This window comes from Hippoglossus hippoglossus, chromosome 6 (assembly GCF_009819705.1).
Source record: "Hippoglossus hippoglossus isolate fHipHip1 chromosome 6, fHipHip1.pri, whole genome shotgun sequence".
NCBI classification, from domain to species: Eukaryota; Metazoa; Chordata; class Actinopteri; order Pleuronectiformes; family Pleuronectidae; genus Hippoglossus; species Hippoglossus hippoglossus.
Genome location: NC_047156.1, coordinates 15,797,202 through 15,810,151, shown reverse-complemented (window position 1 = coordinate 15,810,151; position 12,950 = coordinate 15,797,202). Strand labels below are relative to the sequence as shown.

Here is a 12,950-nt window from a genome sequence, read left to right as displayed (position 1 = left end):
ATGAGCATGCCAAGGTAAACACTGTGTAAATAATTTCCAATGCCCTATAACGTAATATGAAAGTTTTTCTTCTGCAGAAATGAATGTAAAGGGCAAAATTGTCAGGGGAGCCATGGTGCTAACTTTTCAAGACAAGAAGAAACATGATGATGTTATTATCTGAGCCACAATGTAATTAAGGTTTCATTCTGTGGGTTTTGAGTAAAATTCCTCAGACTACTGTAGCAGCAAGAATCACCTAAATTGGGATTTTGGGGCTTTAGTTCAACACTGAAAGCAACATAAATTAATAATAATAAAAACAATATGCCTCTACGAAACGTTCTGCAGTTACACAGACTCGAGGAGACATTAGGGGATTTACTTGCCTTGCTGGGAAATATACAAAAAAAAGAAATGAAGAGCGCAGACAAACCTCAAAGACGATGATGAAGGCCAGCCTGGCAGCCAAGACGTGCCAGAACTGCAGGGTGAATTCGTATGGAACCGAGCTCCAGGGCGGCGCTCTGTAGTCCCGGTACCTGCAGTACCTGGACTGGCTGCTGTTGTCGAACTCGCCCATGTCGAACACAGACAAGCTGCTGTTCATGTAGCCTCGCAGACACCTGAGAGCGAAAGAGGGAAGCCATCAGAACACAACAGAAGCCGCTCGGCCAGATGGTTTGCTGCTTACGCATTGGTTCTAAATGCTCACTCATCCTCGTGGTGATGCCCCTTGTCCACACACGGGCCGTATTTGAAGGCGTACACAAAGCGGGGGATGTAGTCTGAGGTGATGGCGATGACAAAGGCGTTGGTGATGACTGCCAGCACGCCGATTCCTTCGAGGATCCCATGCCAGATACCTGACAGCCAAGACAGAGGGGAATAAACATTTTATCATATTGATTCCAGCATAAGGAAAGACATTATCTATGGTGATCTATATGTTACTAAGCCATTTAATGGTGAAATCTTTTTCTATTTCAATGACATTACGGTTTTCTTTAAATGTATGTATTTATATTTATACAGTTATATAACCAAAAGACCCTGACTCAAAATAAAGTCTATTCAGGCGACTGTCTGTGACTGACACATAATGCATTCATGTCAGCTGAGGAATTCCTAAATATGTCAGGGATCCTTTAATTACAGGGTGACACACACAGCATTTTTATTACACGGCTGTTAGAGGGTGGTGTTTGTAATCATATGGGGAGGGGTGGGGGTTGGGGTGGGGGGGGGGGGGGGGGGGGGGGTTGCAGCATATGGCAGTGCAGACACAGGATATGGAAACATATCCATCTCAATAGGGTGGAACAGTTTTGGTTCCTACAGTGGTTTCCTGTTTGAAAAAAAAAAAAGGATCTTAGAAGCTAAAAATAACACGGAGTCCGTGTGAGAGACAGTGAGGAGGTGAGTGTGTGAGGGCAGACAGGGATCACACCGACCGATGTCAGTGGCTCGGGCCGGCATGGGTCTTCTCCACTGAGTGACAAACTTGTAGGCGTCAAGACGAATCTCGATGATGTTGTTGAGCAGAGCCAGGAGAGGAGCCAGCGGGAATGCTGCTACAAAGATGGTGGTGAAGCCAAACTGGAGAACTGCAGAGGAAAGAACAGTTTGGATGAAACTTCACAGGATGTCTGCCTCAAATCTGGCAACAACAATGTCAATGATTGAATAATAGCAGCAATTTACAAAGTCAAAAATAAAAACACTTGGAACGACTGTGAGGCTTTACCCATTTCAAGGTATTCATCCACCAGTCCATGGGTGTTCATCGGCTGCAGATTCCAGTCTTTTTCCCACTGCGGGAGCTGGGCTTTATTGTCTACATTCTGCCCTCCTCCACCTCCTTTCTTTATCTTCCTGCGAGACCACCAGTTCTGCAGCAAACTGAGAATGTAGCAAGTTGTTAACTGTCAACTCAAAGCAATTATTTCTGACAATGCACTGAGCGCTGTAGGAACCTTTTTACTGAGCCCCACACAAGATGATTTGATGTGTTTCTGCAGGAGATAAAAATCTCTTCCTGTGCTAATAAGCAAAACGAACAAAAACTATGCAGGAATCACATATGGTGTGTAAAATGCTAATCACTCATCATCAAGCTCCAGCATTGGGAATTAAATATGGCATCTCTAATGGGTCTGAGAGACAGAAGCACATGATTGTAATAACATATCACTTACGGATAACCGAGCTCCATGAAGTTGTTCCAGATTTGTTTGAAGAACATGATGACTCCCATTTGCAGGCACAGATCAATCAAACAGCCGCTCGGGTGGCACTGAGAAAAATACATTTAAATAAATAGAATTTTCAAGCCTGATAATATAAAGCCCCGAGTGAATCCTGCGACGCACTTCATCCCATTGTTTTCAGATCATTTGAACTGAGCGTCCCATTGATTATGTGGGAGATAAATGGATCACGCAATAATATTCATACGGATCATTGCACAGATGAAAAACTTGACATTTCTAAAAATATCCTTGAAACAGAAGGCAATAATCTGCCCGGTGACTGCTGAGAAAAATATCACCCACTTACGGCGATGCCTAATTGCACTCACCTCCTCCAGTCTCCATCGATTAAAGAGTTTATTGTATTTTCCGGGCCTGCCAGCAAACCTGAAGAGATTGAGATCGGCCACATTAGGTGCAAAATGCAATCAGAGAAAACTCACAAAGAAAAAAACAAGACACCTGGAGCTGTGATTAACCACAGCTTATTCACATCTCAGGACCAGGCTGTGTTTTGTAAATGTCCAGAAATAAGTATAGAGTGAGGAGGGGAAGGGAGGGAGTCTTGGCAGATGTCATGACATGGGAGTTTGAAGCACAACATCTTTCTATCAGTCGTTAAATTCACTGTAAACAGGAACTCTAGATTCATGGAGGCCGGGCTTACCTTCCAAGAAAGAAGGCGATGTAAAATGTGGAGCTGTTCAGATTTACGAACTGGAAGAGGAACATCTTCAGAGCGAAGCTGTTCTCCCACTCAGACTCTGTCCGCGGATGCTCTGAAGAGGGGAAAATAGGGGTTGTGGGGTTGGAGAGGAGAAAATAAATGGCTGCCCACCATCTGGGAAGTGAGAGATAATGAAGACACAAATGCAGGCAGCGTGTGCACATAGCTCACCTAAATTAGTCAGCAGATAGGCCACCTTTTCATACACCTGACAAGATGATAGCACGCGTGAGCATCAACAAGCAAAGGTTTGAGAAGCACGTCAAGGGATCGTGAGAAAGAGAAGCGAAAAGGAATCTCAGGAAAAAAGATTTTCTGGCTGTGGCTGTGAAATTTCCTGGCACAAAGTTCTAAATAAATGGTTCATAAAAAAAATGCTTGCTGGACAGAATATGTAAACATGTGCCAGATGAAGCTTGTCCAGACACCCACCACGTTGAGAGACATGATGATCATGAAGTTGATGCAGACGCCGGTGCCGGAGGTGGCAAACTGCCAGTTCTTCTTCACAAACTTCCAGTTGAAGGAGACAAACTTCTCCATCACTATGAGGCGGAAAACCACCACGGCAAACACGGCCGTCAGAACCAGAGAAATCTGAAGGAAGCAGAGAAGAAGGGATGCGGAGTTTATAAACCGTATTAAGCACTTAACTTCCGAAAACGTGAACACTTTAGTTTGGGCTTGAGAGGATTAATCTTGTATTATAATGAAGAAATGGGCAGAAAAAAAGAAAAAACTATTGATTAAGCAACAATTAACTATTCAGATGAACCTATCATTCGTGTATAGATTATTAAACAACAGAAATGAGGTGATCAGAAGGGCTTAATCCAGTACTTCCTCTGATGCACTCTTTGTCCAGCAGGAGGAGATGTTACACCACTGCCAGCACCAACATACTGCTCCAAAAACGTGGCACACAAAATAACTGTGAGCTCATTCTAAGCCCAGTTCCCAAAAGGGCAGATTATGGAAGGATCAGAGGGTTTACCATGAAGAATATTCCGGACACAGACACCATCAGTCGGCTGAGTTTGTCTGAGAACGGCTGGAACGGCTCGGGCTTGCCAGAGATGGGGTTGACTCTCTCCACCCTGGAGTACTTGGCTTCGAACTGAGGCCGCAGCTCCTCCTGATTAACAACACATATTCCAGTGTGAACTATTGAACTGTCTGCCTGATGCAGCAATAGCTCTCCTTGATATTATCATGTAAGCGGCGTTCAAATTTAGAGGATGCAAGGCAAGAATATAGGCTACAACTGCGAAGTAATCATATGATATGGAGTCTATTCGAAGATATTGCTGACGCACCTCTTCCTCTTCCCAATCAATGAGATCCCAGTCATAAGTCAGCTCTGCCCTCCTCCTTTTCCAGAACTCCAGGAATACCGTGGCTGTAGAGGGGGGGGGGGGGGGGAATCAATCAGGAATCAATCACACCATCGGTTAACTTTGATATGCAACACACAATATGATCGATAATCATGAGGGGAATTCCCCCTGGAGACAATTCAGAGGCACAGACCTGATATACTGAATAATCCTGCACCGACACGCACGGCCCGCTATAGAAACTTATCACAGTCGTCAGCTCACGCGCTGCTTCATCATGTGAACTTAAAGAATAGTGGCAGCAGCAAACAGGCTTCACTCGTGCAACGTTTCATGCCCCAAAACCTTGAAAGACTTCAAAAGTAAAGCTTCTGTGGGCAGAGCACAGGCTGGAGGCTTTGTTTCCGTTCTGTCAAACCCTATCGTGCCTTCAGCTGCACACAACACCAGATATGACTTTCGTAATGTTTTTTTTTTTCAGCCAAAACTGCTTATACATTTTGTGTCATCACAGACGCGTAACACGAGAAAACAAGGCTCTTATAAAAGGCTGCACACTTCAGAATCAACACTTCTGTGGGTCAGTGTATGTGGCAGAACTTGCATTAGTGCGAAGATGTTGGAAAATGGGCCTCGGAGTCAGTGTGAAGGAAACGGTTCAGTCATGTATGATCTGTGATGGACAGGACACTGTAACACCATACTGCTGAGTCCGCTCATTTGTCAGCTTCCATTAAACACACATACAACACGTGTGCGATGCTGTGGCAAAGGGACAGACTTCCAAAGGGAACTGAATCTTAACATACACGAACTGAAGTTAAACACAATTAATGAATCAATAAGTTGATTGACAGAAAAAATACATTTCTTAGCTACTCACTCTATTTTTTAAATCATTTGATACTAAATATAATATTTTAAAGTTTTGAGTGATGCTCAGACAAAACAATAAAATTCTATGAATTCTATGAAAATTCTTTTCCCCCTATTTTCTGGCATTTAAAGATCAACATTTCGATCTGTAAAGTAATCATTGCAGGCCAACATGTGTTTTTTGTTCAAATGTTTGAAGCAAAGTAAAACGATTCCAGTGATTACGTTGAATTTTGGCCACAGAAAAGGACTTATGGCCTCAAAAAAACCCAGGACGGAGGAACCTCAATCAGAACAACTTCTACTGCTGTTGAATGTGTTGAAGTTTAATATAGCTTGACCCACTTTTGTTTAAAGCAAAAAAAAGAAAAGCCGCCCTTTCAGATGCCTACATCTGGTCCCTTGGGCGAAACAATATTTCATCTCTGTCTTCCACACAACACACACACACATCCAAACATTTGGTGTAGTTGCTGTAACCGCCAAACAGTAGTTGGCCTGCGATACAAACACACACACACTAGACCTAGAGTGCACTCACTCAGTAGTGCAGTGCTGCTTCTTTGGTTCACATCGCCCAAAGCTTTCATGCAGGATTGAGAGCTGCAGGCCTCAGTCAGTGAGGCTGCCCGGACCTCCTTCGGCTCTCTGGCTCTGCTCGGCCTTCGTTTAGCCCCAGACTCAGAACACAATGTGCAAAGTGTTCCCTCTGGGCGCAGGTGATTATTTACCGTTTACCATGGCAGAGTGATGGATCTGGGCCAGATGCTGCACACTAACGCTCAAACTCTACATCACGAGGATATTATACCTATAGCTGCAATATGCGGCTATCATAGTGCAGTTGTACAGCCCCAACCACTGAATGATACGGTCTCCCTCTGGTGAGATGTTTAATTATCCGACTAATTACATCAGGACAGCTCTGGAAGTGTACGCACGGAGCTTCAGTCAGAGAAATCCTGACCGTGACTTATTGGCTGACAGATGTAATAGAGAATGAAGGTCTCCTGTGTGTGTACTGCTGAGTGTTTATATATCGAATTCTCTGTGCGGAAGCTTAATGTGTTTGGAGGAGTTGAGTGGCGAGCGGAAGCATGAGCACTGACACAAAATAGTATTAATAGATTTGAATTCCAGGAGGGTTTGTGTAAAGCACAGAGCACAGCCGGTGTAATACAACAAGAGATCTTAAAAAAAAAAAAGGAAGATTGAGGACAAAAAGCAGCCTCCACTTACCCCAAATAGCCATGAAGATTGCAAAGAATACAGTGCCGCCATTGTCAAACAGATGGGTCACCTACAAACACAAGGACATGAGGGGCTGCTCCGAAAACACGAGGAATGCTTCCTGAAATGTATTCATTCAACACAATTTGATCGGAAATTAAGTTGATATCTTTTCAGTTTCAGCAGTTTTGCGAGTTTACTCCAAGGGTTAAGGGTTAGGGGTATAAGATGAATAGTTGCCAATGGGAAACATGATTATCTGCTTTCATTCTGAGAGTTGGATGAGAAGATTGATACCACTCTCATGACTCATAGATATGCAACTTGTTCACGCTTGGGGGGTAAATGTTTTTAAAAATCCAATTGTAAACAAACCAGAAGAGGTTAAAGAACACCAACATGCTGAGATACTGTGATGAATATCAGGAGTGCACAGACCTTTGCGTAGACGCAGCTGTCACTCAGCGTCCACGAGCCACAGTTCTTCTCACACATGGGACACATGGTGGTAGTGTTGGCTTCACATATTTCTTTACTGGGGAGACAATGAACAGAGCCTTAGGAAAAGACAACAACAATCCCAACTAAACAAGTTTCAAATTATAATACATAAATGGACGGTACCAGTTGTGTGAACTGACCTGACTTGACTAGAGTCCATGGTGAAGAGACCGTAGAGGAAGACAAAAACGCCCACCAGGGCGGCAGGGATCAACATGCCGGTGTACCAGCCCAACCACGCAAAGTAAAGGCCGATTTTCTCTCCAAAGTAACGTCTGAGGGAGAGATGAGGTCAAAGATCTGTTAATTAAAGCGGAGCATGTTCTTTATGGCTGCAGTTGTGGGTGTAGATAGAGAACTGTGAGGGGCTCGCGGTGGCCTAATGGATAGTCAGGCTGCTGGAGTCAGAAGTCACACAGTACAATGCAGTGGTGGAGAATGAATCAATTACTAATTCCTAAACCACAACTGTTAAGGTGCCCTTGAGCAAGACAATGCTTCAGCAATTAACTGCATCAGGAAACACACAAATGTGGAAGCAAGTGCATTTCTATAAAAAAAAGTATGTTTCTCTAAGTATCTTTAAATGTGTACACAACTATCGCAGCAATTTGATAAGACATTACATGCCGCAGGTTTTCAAGGATTAAAACGTTTATCATGACAAACACTGATCAACCACAACATTAAAACCACTGACAGGTGCAAATAACAACATCGATTCTCTTTTTACAATGGCTCCTGTTCATGGTGCATCAAGTGAAAAGTCTGTTTTTGAGGATGATGGGCTGGAAGCAGGAGAAACATAAGGATCTGAGCAGCTCTGACATTTGTGATGGATTGAGGGTCAAAGACTGGCAGGTTGTTCCTGGTATGCAACTGGTGAACCTGTGACATGGTCGTGGGCACCCAAGGCTCATTTATGCAAGTGGTAGAGGAAAAGCTGACCCGTGTGATCTGCAGCACACATTGCTGAGAACTTTGATAGAAAGCTGTCACAACACACAGAGGATCACAGCTTGCAGCATACGGAGCTGTGTAGCTGCAGAGAAGCCGGAGTGTCCACACTGACGGTGGGAACTTCCGCGTCAGGACTGGACCGTGAAGCTTTGGTAGATGACCGCTTGATCCGATAAATCATTTATTTCACGTGGACAGCCATGTGTGTGTGCACCATTTACAGGCAGCAGGATGCACTATGGGAAGGAGGCAAACCTGCAGAGGCAGTGTGATGCTCCAGGCAATGTTCTGCTGGGAAACCTTGGGGATTGGCACTCATGTGGATTCTACTTTGACACTTACCATCTACCTAAACATTTTTTCAGACTAAGTACATCCATTAACAGTACTCCCTGTTGACAGGGGACTCTTACAGCAGATCAATGCAACCTGCCACCCTGGGGGACCTAAACAATATTAGGCAGGTGGCTTTTATGTTGTGGCTTATCGGTGTATATCATTTTATGTCATTATATTTTCCTATACTATGAAATGAATTTCCCAAAAAAACTAACTGTTATGGGATGGGAATAGCTTCTCTCTAATCTAGTCCATTTAATACCTGAAAAACCGACGTACCTCATGAATACTAATGTAAATATAATATTTGCTTTAAGAAGTTCTGCTTGTTGATTGGCAACATTATCCACAGACCAGATAAATATCATGGTGCATACAGTATGACCAAATCTTTGACTTACTGTTATCTCATGTTATACAACATCATACAGGCTACCACAACCCTAAAGGAAGATGATGATGATTACAAGCTCATACACATGACCTCAATAGTAATAATAACAGATTGACATGACTCCATGTGCTTCACTAATGCAAATTTAGCAGGGAGGACATTAGGTTATCTCTGCATGAAGACTGGAAGTATGGTGAAATAGGCGGAATTGCTCTGTCCAAAGCAAATCAGACGTTTTGTAGCAAAAACAGAAATGTAAGAATTACTCATGAAGTGTAACTGATTCCCCCACTTCCAGTCTTTATTCTTAGCTAAATTCATCACCTCCGAGATCCAGCACACCCAAGAGTGGTATTGATCTTCTTCTTGAAAAAACACATCAGACTAAAGTAGGCTCATCTCAACTTGTTAAAACAACTCCACCACAAACAAGCCTTCAGCCTTTAAGAACCTGGGATCACCTAATAATCATGCAGTGTCTGCATCAAGATAAACAACAGGGTTAGTTTTGTTCTGTTTCAACAACACATCCTGACTCTGAGCAGAGACAGGAGAGGGCAGGACACTGGAGCTCAGGGAAATGTCCACAGCTCGCCCATGCTGTGTCGTCTGCTCAAAGTGCTGATTACCTGATGAGGTCAAGAGGCTGGTATTTATACCAGATGCCCCAGCGGGCCCAGCGCTCGTACAGAAGATGCCTGTGGTTCTGGGCTCCGTGTGTCTTGATAGGATGTCGGCTCTTGTAACCACCCTGATGAGACAATGTGTTTAAAAGAGAATCTACATTACAGGAGGAAAAGTACAGTTTGACAATATGCATATCTCTGTGAAAAAAATAAAAAAGCTGCCTTACCTCGTGAGGAGGAAATGCAGCCTCGTAGGTGTTGTTTTCCAATAACCGGTTGATACCTACATAAATAATGAAGCGTGTCAAGTCAAAGGATGCACAAATAAGAGCTAGAATAGCAAAAGGACACCGCATTAAAAATTCAGTAGCAGCTATCACTGAGAGATGGGTCCAGTGAGAGGTTCATTTAAATCCACTCCTCCACAGTCATAACAATTTACTCCATTATGCAACTGACAAGCTGCATTAGACAAGCACATTAGAGGCTTAAAACACTAACCAGGTTAGAGTTTCACATCACTGCAAGCAATTCAAAACAACCGTTGTCATTTTTTTATGAAACGTAACCACTTCTTATCCACACCATCATTGGCGCAGGTTGTGAAATATCATCTGAATCACGGTAAACTAACTGGATTACTGCAGATATGAAGCAGTAATGAATGAACTGTCATTTCTACAGGACAATGTGCATTTGTCTGCATTGTCATCCTCTTTCTGAAACTGTAGATAACGAGAGCAGGAACAGGGATTTGCAGAGGATTTTCACTCTTGTGGGAAAGCTGATCTTATTTGTTGGAAAGTGGTCAACAGTATTAAAATATTAATGTGGAATCAATTTCCAGCGCTTCAAGTCCAAACTTTAATCAGCAAATCACATTGGCAGTCAGACAGGACTGTACGGTGGGAGTCGATGGACATTGTAGTGTCTGCCAATACCGGAAAGAAAACAGCCAGAAGGAGAGGAGGGATCAGCCACAAGTTAGACGATAACAACATCTCAGCAACAGCCCACAGTTTAATCATCCCACAGCAAAACAGCAAACAAAGGCATTGCATCCCCCCCACCATCACTCTCAAGTCAAACAAGGACGAGAATCTTAAAGGTCTGGTGCCCCTGGTGGTTTTAGGAGAGACAGTAAAATTCTATCACGTAGTAAAATACAACAGAAATGACGGCAGAAGCAGAATGACTCAGTAGAGTGCATACAAACTTTACGACCCCCTGTAAATGTTATATGTTCCAATCCGGCTTATGTGATGGATTTTAATGCGTTATTGAACCCTACATATATGTTTAAAATACATTTAAAAGACTGAAAATTATGACTACAATCAACGTATAAATGTTCACGAAATTTTGCTTATAAACAGACAAACCCCTTGTGTTTTAATTAGCTAATTATGGGCTTGATTCTAAGTCTAATACTAATAAATCAGCAAACAGAAATGAAAATAAAAACTTTCCCCCTGAAATATGTGGTAAAAAATGGCCCTACATGAAATGTTATTAATATACACAGTCCTTTTTAAATAAAACAAATAAATACATAACTATAATGGGTATTTTATGTACAATATTATATAGAAATATAGAAATCTTGTAGAAGTGTGGAGTCCTACCTATCTTTAATTTCCCCTCCTCGTACTTGGTGCGCTGCAGGACATGATGGACTATTCTGCTTCTGGTGGAATTGGAGAAGAAGGTTTCTCGGTTGTTGATAGTGAAGCTGGAGAAGATAATAATAGGACATTATTTGAGCGCTTCATCAAGTAACAATATATCAGTATCCTCCAGTCAGGGCTCTTAATGAAAGCTGAGCCAGCAATGATGGGATCATTAAAACTCAATATGTGCTGTAAAGTTCATGTTCGCTCCTGCATCATTATTTACCAAGTAAAGGAAGAACGGAAATGGTTCGCTAACAAATGAGATTAGAGACATTTTTCATCAAACAGAAGCTTGAAAGAAAAGTTCAAGAGGGAATGGAGGAGAAATATAAGGCTTTTAAGGACATCAGCTGCTATATCTTAATATTTAATTCATGATCAACGTGTTCTTTTCCTTCTGGTCTCTGAGTTCATGCTGAAAGCTTTCAAATATACAAGACGTCACGACAGGAAATTTCATCCCCTTGTTTCCAGATTCTATATAAAGAGTTCAGAGACATGAATGAATGTGCGAGATGAGAGAGAAGCTGGGGACACGGAGCCGGATGAGGATCAAACTAACACAACAGACACTGCTTCTGTATGACACTTTGATCATGAGCGTGGTGGCGATCATGTACGACTGAGCATGTGCATGTCCTACTCACTGATGCATGCGTGCTCTGCTGAACGGGGCTGTGTAGCAGTCGGTGTCCTCCAGGTCAGGCAAGGCCTCTTTGTCCAGCTTCATGGGATTTCTGGGAAGCCAGCTTTTTATCTGACGACATCTCCGATGGAACCTGCTGCACGGGCGCGCCGGGAAACAGGATTAACGGCTCGGATTAACATGAAGATTGTTTTCTTTGATCAGTGGCTCCTATAACATTTTCCTTTAATGCAACCCTGACAAACTCGCACCACCTCATCCTCACTGAAGACATACACACACACATGTTTTTTATTTTCACTTTGTGACTCATGATCCTGGGAAACGCAGATCTTCACAGTTTGCTGAATCCAACTAGAGGGATAATTCTAGTCTTTCATTTCATGATTTAAGGACCAGATGAAGACTGATCGATGATTTCCTAAATTGTAAAATTAAAAATGAATAGAAAGAAGCCATGCTAGCGGCTCTGCGGGGCTGTATTAAGACACAGCAGAGTTTGAGCTAATTGATCAGCATGCTAACAAGCTCATGATGCAAACATGCTGATGCTGAGAAGGCACAATGTGAACATCACCCCTTGTGTTAGCATGCAAACATTTGCTAATTTACACTGAACATAAAGTAAAGCTGGGGAGGTTGGGGGTGCGCTACAACACATTTTAAGGTATAAACCAACGTGGCGGGTAAAAACTGAATGTAATCTGATGATGTTGCTACATGAAAAGTTAAAGGTACAGTATGTAGCGTAATTCGGCCACGAGGGGTCTCTAAATCAAAACAATGACAAAAGACCTCTGGCGTTGGGAAGCAGTGTGGGATCATGGGAGTCGTTGTCTTCACCACCAGTGACCATATTCACACGGCGGCCAATTTTCCTCTGACATCACTCAGAGAGAGAAGAATAAATGTTGTGTCGCTGTGATCCAGGTTCATAAGTCATTGAAACACAGAGAATCTGACAAACTGTTTTCATTTCTCAGGTTCTTAACTGATCAGCAGCTGAAAAGACAATGGATGGTTAAAGTCTGGAGAGACGTGGGGACTATGTTTCTCTGGAGTTCAGTGCCTGTCTGAAAGCAGCTTTATAAACCTGGGTCACAAGTATTATGTTGACATTTGAGCTTCCCACCCTGAGTATGATGTCAGAGGAAAATGTCTGCTGTGTGAATATGGAGATGAAAATCTACCTGAGGCAACTCAGGCGCAAATCATGTTCACGTGAAAGGTGAAGGTGAAATGAAATAATAAAGTTTAATTGACTTAATGCAGCAAACGTCAATTAATAGTTGTGATCCATAACGTGAGACCAATACAAACAGTGCAACGAAATAACAGCCGACTGGCTAACTGATACTTCTTCAGATACTTCAGTCTGAACCACAGTGTTGGACCAAGCGACAGACTGTC

General features: G+C 42.7%; 1 protein-coding gene across 4 annotated transcripts in view; it reads right to left on the bottom strand.

The window, feature by feature from the left end:
• Positions 1-12,950, bottom strand: part of ano3 (anoctamin 3) — a 36,060-nt gene that overhangs the window by 3,532 nt on the left and 19,578 nt on the right. For 2 of the 4 annotated variants that reach the window (XM_034587010.1, XM_034587009.1), the window contains exons 7-24: positions 11,542-11,673; positions 10,847-10,953; positions 9,449-9,504; positions 9,225-9,346; positions 7,043-7,177; positions 6,840-6,936; positions 6,411-6,471; positions 4,275-4,357; positions 3,953-4,093; positions 3,391-3,555; positions 3,130-3,166; positions 2,899-3,010; positions 2,561-2,618; positions 2,178-2,275; positions 1,727-1,881; positions 1,434-1,586; positions 695-845; positions 416-605 (exon numbers count right to left, since the gene is read on the bottom strand). In XM_034587010.1, the coding sequence (XP_034442901.1) occupies positions 416-605; positions 695-845; positions 1,434-1,586; positions 1,727-1,881; positions 2,178-2,275; positions 2,561-2,618; positions 2,899-3,010; positions 3,130-3,166; positions 3,391-3,555; positions 3,953-4,093; positions 4,275-4,357; positions 6,411-6,471; positions 6,840-6,936; positions 7,043-7,177; positions 9,225-9,346; positions 9,449-9,504; positions 10,847-10,953; positions 11,542-11,673 (2,053 nt within the window). Of the gene's footprint in view, positions 1-415; positions 606-694; positions 846-1,433; positions 1,587-1,726; positions 1,882-2,177; positions 2,276-2,560; positions 2,619-2,898; positions 3,011-3,129; positions 3,167-3,390; positions 3,556-3,952; positions 4,094-4,274; positions 4,358-6,410; positions 6,472-6,839; positions 6,937-7,042; positions 7,178-9,224; positions 9,347-9,448; positions 9,505-10,846; positions 10,954-11,541; positions 11,677-12,950 lie in introns of all 4 variants that reach the window. The other 2 variants (XM_034587008.1, XM_034587007.1) reach the window with 1 other exon arrangement.